The 8,382-nt window shown below is 40.1% G+C and overlaps 1 protein-coding gene across 1 annotated transcript in view; it reads right to left on the bottom strand.

Moving 5' to 3' along the window:
• Positions 1–1,580: 1,580 nt before the first annotated feature.
• TNFRSF10B (TNF receptor superfamily member 10b) overlaps positions 1,581–8,382 on the bottom strand; it is a 21,469-nt gene continuing 14,667 nt past the window's right edge. The window contains exons 8-9 of the mRNA XM_007104118.4: positions 6,911–6,986; positions 1,581–5,733 (exon numbers count right to left, since the gene is read on the bottom strand). Coding sequence (XP_007104180.2) covers positions 5,420–5,733; positions 6,911–6,986 — 390 coding nt within the window. The 3' untranslated portion in view covers positions 1,581–5,419. The remainder of the gene's footprint in view (positions 5,734–6,910; positions 6,987–8,382) is intronic.

The raw sequence follows: 8,382 nt of genomic DNA, 5'->3' as shown, positions 1-8,382 counted from the left end.
AAGCGAGCAAGCAAGGGAACCTGTTGTTTGTACTTGCTCCCCTCTGATGAAGCAGGGGCCCCAATAAAGCCTTGCCTGAAAAAAAGAAGATACATTAGACCAGATTACTTAATTGATATGTATATATAGCATTTCATCCAAAAGCAGCAGAATGCACATTCTTTTCAAGTGCATATGGACCATTCTGCAGGATAGATCATATGCTAGGCCACAAAACAAGTCTCAGTAAATTAAAGAAAATTGAAATCATATCAAGCATCTTTTCGGACCACAACGCTATGAGACTAGAAATCAACTGCAAGAGACAAACTGCAAAAAAACCCACAAACATGTGGAAGTTAAACAATATACTACTAAACAACCAATGGATCACTGAAGAAATCAAAGAAGAAATTTAAAAAAATACATGGAGACAAATGAAAATGAAAACACAATGATCCAAAATCTATGGGACACAGCAGAAGCAGTTCTAAAAGGAAAGTTTAAAGTGATACAAGCTTACCTCAGGAAACAAGAAAAATCTAAAATAAACAATCTAACTTTGCAAGGAACAAGAGAAAGAACAAGAACAACAACAAAAAAAAACCCCCAAAGTAAATAGAAGGAAAAAAATCATAAAAATCAGAACAGAAATAAATGAAATAGAGACTAAAAAAACAATAGAAAAAATCTAAGAAACTAAAAGCTGGTTCTTTGAAAAGAAAAACAAATTGATAAACCTTTAGAAAGACTCACAAAAAAAAAAAAAGGGAGAGGGTCCAAATCAGTAAATCAAAAAAGAAGTTACAAGCAACATGACAGAAATACAAATGACCATAAGAGACTACTACGAACAACTATTATGCCAATAAAATGGACAACATAGAAGAAATGGACAAATTCTTAGAAAGGTACAATCTCCCAAGACAGAACCAGGAAGAAATAGAAAATAGGAACAGGCCAATTACCAGTAATGAATTGAATCAGTAATCAAAAAACTCCCCAAAAACAAAAGTCCAGGAGCAGAAGGCTTCACAGGGGAATTCTACCAAACATTTAAAGAAGAGTTAATACCTATCCTTCTCAAACCATTCCAACTAATGGCAGAGAAAGGAATGCTTCCAAACTCATTCTATGAGGCCAGCATCAGCCTGATACTAAAAGCTGACAAAGATATCACAAAAAAGAGAATTATGGCCCAATATCACTGACAAACATAGATGCAAAAATCCTCAACAAAATATTAGCAAACCAAATCCAACAATACATTGAAAGGATCTATACCATGATCAAGCAGGATTTATCTCAGGGATGCAAGGATTTTTCAATATCTGCAAATCAATCAGTATGATACACCACATTAGCAAACTGAAGAATAAAAACCATATGATCATCTTGATAGATGCAGAAGAACATTTTGACAAAATTCAATATGCATTTATAATTAAAAAGTGGGCATAGCGGGGACACACCTCAACACAATAAAGGCCATATATGACAAACCCACAGCTAACAACATACTCAATGGTGAAAAGCTGAAAGCATTTCCTCTAAGATCAGGAACAAGACAAGGATGCCCACTCTCACCTTTTTTATTTAACATAGTGTTGGAAGTCCTAGCCACAGCAAACAGACAAGAAGAAATACATATAAAGGGCATCCAAATTGAAAGGGAAGAAGTAAAACTGTTACTGTTTGCAAATAACATAATAATATACATAGAAAATCCTAAGGACACCCCTAGAAAACTGCTAGAGCTTGTCAATGAATTTGGTAAAGTTGCAGGACACAAAATTAACATACTGAAATCTGTTGCATTTCTATGCACTAACAACAAATTATCAGAAAGAGAAATTAAGGAAACACTCCCATTTACCACTGCATCAAAAAGAATAAAATATCTAGGAATAAACCTACCTAAGGAGGTTAAAGACCTGTACTAGGAAAACTATAAGACACTGATGAGAGAAATTGAAGATAACACAAACAAATGAAAAGATATACTGTGTTCTTGAATTGGAAGAAATAATATTGTTAAAATGACCATGTTATCCAAGGCAATCTACAGATTCAATGTAATCCCTATCAAAATACCAACAGTATTTTTCACAGAACTAGAATAAATAATCTTAAAATTTGTGTGGAAACGCAAAAGACCTGGAATAGCATAAACAATTTTGAGAAAGAAGAACAGAGCTGGAGGAATCATGCTCCTTGATTTCATACTATACTACAAAGCTACAGTAATCAAAACAGTATGGTACTGGCACAAAAGCAGAAATGTAGAGCAGTGGAACAGGATAGAAAGCCCAGAAATAAACCCAGGCACCTATGGTCAATCAATCTACAACAAAGGAAGCAAAAATATATAACATAGAAAAGATAGTCTCTTCAAAAAGTGGTGCTGGGAAAACTGGACAGCTACATGTAAAATAATGAAATTAGAACATTCTCTAACACCATACTCAAAAATAAACTCAAAATGGATTAACGACCTAAATGTAAAACCAGATACTATAAAACTCCTAGAGGAAAACACAGGCAGAACACACTGACATAAATTATAGCAATATCTTTTTCAGTCTGTCTCCTAGAGTAATGGAAATAAAAACAAAAATTAAAAAATGGACCTAATTAAACTTAAAAGTTTTTACACAGTCAAGGAAAACATAAACAAAACAAAAAGACAGCCTACAGAATGAGAGAAAATATCTGCAAATGATGCAACCAACAAGGGATTAATCTCCAAAATATGCAAAGAGCTCCTATAGCTCAATATCAAAAAAACAAACAACCCAATCAAAAAATGGGCAGCTTCATGTAAAAGAATGAAATTAGAACATTTTCTCACACCATACACAAAAATAAACTCAAAATGGATTAATGACCTAAATATAAGACCGGAAACCATAAAACATCTAGAAGAAAACATAGTCAGAATACTCTTTGACATAAATCATAGCAATATTTTTTTTGATCTGTTGCCTAAGGCAAAGAAAACAAAAGCAAAAATAAACAGATAGACCTAATTAAACTTAAAAGATTTGCACAGCAAAGGAAACCATTGACAAAACAAAGACACCCTACTGAATAGGAGAAAATATTTGCAAGTGATATGACAAATAAGGGGTTAATATCCAACATGTATAAATAGCTCATGCAACTCAATATCAAAAAGAAAAAAAACAGACAACTCAATTAAAAAGTGGGCAGAAGACCTGAATAGGCATTTTTCCAAAGAGGAAATGCAGATGGCCAACAGGTACATGAAAAGATGCTCAACATCACTAATCATCAGAGAAATGCAAATCAAAACTAAAATGAGATATCACCTCACATCTGTCATAATGGCTATTATCAAAAAGACCATAAATAACACGTCTTGATGAGGATGTGGAGAAAAAAGAACCCTCATACACTGTTGGTGGGAATGTAAATTGGTGCAGCCACTGTGGAAAAGAGTATGGAGGTTCCTCAAAAAACTAAAATGAACTACCATGTGATCCAGCAATTGCACTACTGGGTAAATGTCCAAAGGAAACAAAAACACTAATTCTAAAAGATACAGGTACCCCAATGTTCATAGCAGCATTATTTACAATAGCCAAGATACAGAAACAACCTAAGTGTCCATCAACAGATGAATGGATATGAAGATGTGGTATATACAGACAATGGAATACTACTCAGCCATCGACAAAGAATGAATTTTGCCTTTTGCAGCAACATGGATGGATTTGGAGGGTATTATGCTAAGTGGAATAAGTCAGATGGAGAAAGACAAATATTGTATGATATCACGTATATGTGAAATCTAAAAAATAAAACAAACTAGTGAACATAACAAGAAAGAAGCAGACTCACAGATACAGAGAACAAACCAGTGGTTACCAGTGGTGAGAGGGAAGAGGGAAGGGACAATATAGGGGTAGGGGATTAAGATGTACAAAATATTATGTATAAAATAAGCAACAAGGATACAACATAGGAAATACAGTCAGTATTTTATGGTTATTATAAATGGAGTATAACCTTTAAAAATTGTGAATCACTATATTATATACCTGTAACTTATATAATATTGTACAAATAAAAAAGCAAGAGAAAGTGATACAAGAACAAAACTCTAAAGTTCCAGCCATTTTAGGCCCAATTCTCACAGTTTTAAGAATTGGTACCTGAAACTAACACGATATTGTAAACCAACTATACTTCAATTTTTAAAAATGGAAAATTAAAAAAATATATACATTCTAATGGTAAAAAGAAAAAAACAATTTGTGTTCATGTGTTCCCTTTCATGCAGAAGTGGGATGCTTACAGAGGCACTAAGCTCCTCGTATTTGGAATCTGTACCCTAAAAAGGCTGTTCTGGGACTCAGAGTCACAGACCACCGTAAGTGAGAGGGCTCATCTAGTGCCGAGTCAGCCAACATTGAACACAACCCATGAGCACTGTCCACTCTTCCTCCCAGAGACCATGGCAGACACTAGGAGCAGATCCCTGTCCTCTCTCCCTGGAGCCCAGATAGAACTGAAGGTTCACTAACAAAATCAGACGTGGCACATGACATAGAAGCTATTTGACACTCACGTGTCCCACCCATGTCCCACCCTTCCCACTCAGGTCCACCGATGAACAGGAGGAGGCCCGCGCATGACAGCCCAGTTCATGGATAGCAGACACAGGGCTGCATGTGGATGCCACTTCTCCTCACTCTCTCCTCATTTGTAAACATCTACCAATAAATAATATAAATAATCCCACACCTATAAAATTGTCAGTTGGAAATGATGGACATTTTAAAAGTTGCTGGTCATCTAATCCTAGACAAAGTCAAACTCCCATATGAGGGAGAATTGATCTCACCAGTGCCTCCCACTGCAATGGGATTCATCCTCCTACCTGCTCTGTAGTTTTACTGATTTTATGGTTGCCTGCTCCCATCCAGGGAACCCACGTAGTCAACCTAGTAAGCAATCTTTCCAAAAGGTTTCCCACGTTCATATAAATCTATACAAATATATTAAAATGGAAGATGCTTATCATAAAATATTAAGTCATCATTAGACACAATTAAGTACACACATAACATGGGTGGATCTCATAAAAAATACAAGTAAAACATGCAATTCCGGTAGGATGACAAAGTGCTCTGAACTAAATGACATCCTAAATCAATTCTCAGTGCATACACAAGCATAAATATTTATAAATATTTCCACCATCATTTATCAATGATATTTCATAAAAATGACTCCAGTTTTATTGAAAAGTTCTAGAACTCTACAACTTCTGCATATATCAGATGATAGTGGTCTTTCAAGTATTGGTCAAGTACCGGCTGTTTCATCCAGGCTGGTGTCCAATCATGTGTCCCTTTCCAGAAGAAAAGGTAAAGTAGGGAAGCTGTAGTTTCATAAAGAGATTCTTTTAGACTCAGGACACAGCAGAGCCTGCTTCACCATCTTCATAGACATACTTTCCCGACTCCAGCAGGTGGTCCTGAATTTTCTGCTTTGCCAGTCTTTCCCCCAGTGTTTCCAAGGCATCCAGCAGGGTGTTGACTGAGGCCTCCCGTCCCTTGTTGCTGACCCAGGTCTCTAGCATTTCATACAAGGCATCCCGAGGGACCCGGACCGCTTCTCTGGCCAGAAGGATCTCATTTCGCGTGAGGCCCAACTGCCTCATGAGTGAGTCCCAGGAGTTAGGGGACACGGCGGTTGCAAAGTAATCGAAGAATAGTCTCAGACCTAGGTTGGGGGAAAGTCACAGAGGCAGAGTTAGGACAGGCTTCAGAAAGGGCACAGGACCCTCAGTCAGGCCTAGACCCCAGGGTGGGACATGAGGAGCGCCCTCTGCTGGTGAACCTGCTGCTCTGCGTCCCTGACATGCTTCCCATCAGCAGAGAATCAGGCCACACTGCATGGGCCTCACCTGTGCCCAAGGAACTGCAGGGAGTCCAGGTCACCAGAGAGTCCTGCCCTAAGCGGGGGATGAGGGCCCACCAGGGAGGGGAGATGGACGTCATGGAGGGAGAAGGCAGTCTGTGGTAGGAGACAGAGGGCGGGACACAGTGGTGCAACAGACCTCAGAGGAGGGCACCTGCCGTTCTCACGAGAGTGAGGTGCCCCGGCTGCCACCTCTGCAGTGGGGACAGAGCAAGGGCCTGGAGGGAGCAAGGTCTCTGGCCTCACGCCCAGCTCGGCCTCGCTGACTGACACTGTGGCAGAGCTAGATGGGGACAGACTCGGAGCAAGAATTTAACCCATAAAATGGAGCAAACACCACCCACCTCACGGGACTACTGGGGACTCAGTGAGATGTGTGTGAAATGCAGTGCACGCCGCCGTCCATAGGTACGTAAGGTGGGCACCGAATACAAATTTGTATTTTCTAACAGCTACACTGAAAAAAGTAACAAGTAATAACTAATTTTCATAAAATATGGTACTAACTCAATATATTCTAAAAATCGTCATTTCAACATGGAATCAGTGTGCAACAAACTGTTAATGAGACATATTACAGTCCTTTTTCCTACCAATTCTTTGCACTACAGTATCGAGTTATACTACAGCTCATCAGATTTGGCCACAGGTCAGCGCTCCACAGCCTCCTGCGGCCACTGGGTGCCCTGCTGGACAGCACAGCCCCTTAGACGCCTCAGGGTGGGCCAACCTGGCCCTGGGCAACAAGGGAGGAGGGGGGATGGGGGGGGAGGACAGGGAGGTGTTAGGGGACACTGTTAGGGGACAGAGGCGTGCAGGCTGGGGAGAAGAAGAGGGGGCAGAGAGGGAATCAGAGTCCCGAAGGGCCAGTGACAAGCCATCCCCTGCTCTGAGTTGCCCTGACAGCTACGGGGACAGCAGTTAGGACACTGTCCCTCCTCGCTCCACTCCTGCTCCACTGCCCGGGGAAAGCACTCACTTTCAGTGGGGTCTGCACCGTTTGCTGGAACCAGCAGCCTTCTTCTCGTGTGAGACCCTTCAGCTTCTGCTGGTTCCTGTAAAACACAGTGGAGAACAGCCTCGGTCTTAATCAGGGGTCCTGGGTTCCAGAACTGAGCCCAGCAACCAGCCCGCTGTGTGACATGGGCAGCCACCTTCCCTCCCGGGTCTCTATGGAGATGGAGAGGGACCTCCCACCCTGAGCAGTTCACAGGCTCATGTACTCATGGGGGAACATGTTCCCTGCAGTAATGCTCACTTCTTAAGTATCTGCTCCAGCTTTGACAACTGTATACAGCTGAGTAGCCATCACCCAATCAAAACACAGAACACTCCCAGTACCCACACAGTCCCTTCTGCCCTTCTAGTCCTTTCCCACCCACCTCGGCAGGAGACAAGCACTCCATCCCAGCCTTCTTGTGACTCAAATGAAGGGTATTTACAAGGGCATTTTGGAAAATCTAAAGTAAGTGTCTATTCCATGTACATGAAGGTGCTTTGATCAGTAATAATGTACCATATCAATAGCCTAAATAAGGGAATGAAAGCATCTGATAGCCTCCATGGAGACTGGAAAGGCATTTGGTAGAAGTAAACATGAATTCTGACTTTTAAAAAATACCTAAAAAGGAGGCTGCATCCACCATGCTAAAATTTTCTATATGAACACAAGAGTCAACATCATTCCTAATGGTAAAATATTGGAGGCATTCCCAATGAAATCAAATCAAGACCAAAATACCTGCCTTCTCTAAGCATCTTTGAACATAAGTTCTGGACTATACAGCAAGCAAGATGTGAAGCAAAAATGAGGCAAGACTAGGGGAAGGGGGCAGAAAAAATAATTATGATTTTAATATGGCTGTATATTTTTAAAACCCTAAGGTTTAAGCTACAGTACTTAAAAATGAGTGCATGTCTTGATGAATGTTAAAAACATAGCAGAAACAACATATTAGAAAATGAGATTATAAGAGGATCCAATCATTAAGAGTAATAAAGAAACAGCTTTGACAAGAAATAGTCATAATTTATCTGAAGAACTCAAATCTCATTGAGTCATAATAAAAACCCTTGACTTGAAATGCTATCTCCTTTTTAAAATATATTTTCTCATTGAGTTATAGTTGATTTACAATATTTTATTAGTATCAGATGTACAATGCAGATTCAAAATTTTTAGAGATTATACTCCATTTAAAGTTATTATAAAATATAGGCTAGGGCTTCCCTGGTGGCGCAGTGGTTGAGAGTCAGCCTGCCGATGCAGGGGACGCGGGTTCGTGCCCCGGTCCGGGAAGATCCCACATGCCGCGGAGCGGCTGGGCCCGTGAGCCATGGCCGCTGAGCCTGCGTGTCCGGAGCCTGTGCTCCGCAACGGGAGAGGCCACAACAGTGAGAGGCCCGTGTACTGCAAAAAAAAAAAAAAAAAAAAAAAAAAAGAAAAAGGAG

The sequence above is a fragment of the Physeter macrocephalus genome, chromosome 9, assembly GCF_002837175.3.
Source record: "Physeter macrocephalus isolate SW-GA chromosome 9, ASM283717v5, whole genome shotgun sequence".
Classification (NCBI taxonomy): Eukaryota; Metazoa; Chordata; class Mammalia; order Artiodactyla; family Physeteridae; genus Physeter; species Physeter macrocephalus.
Note: the sequence above shows the minus strand (reverse complement) of the source record. Positions and strands in the feature narration are given on the sequence as shown.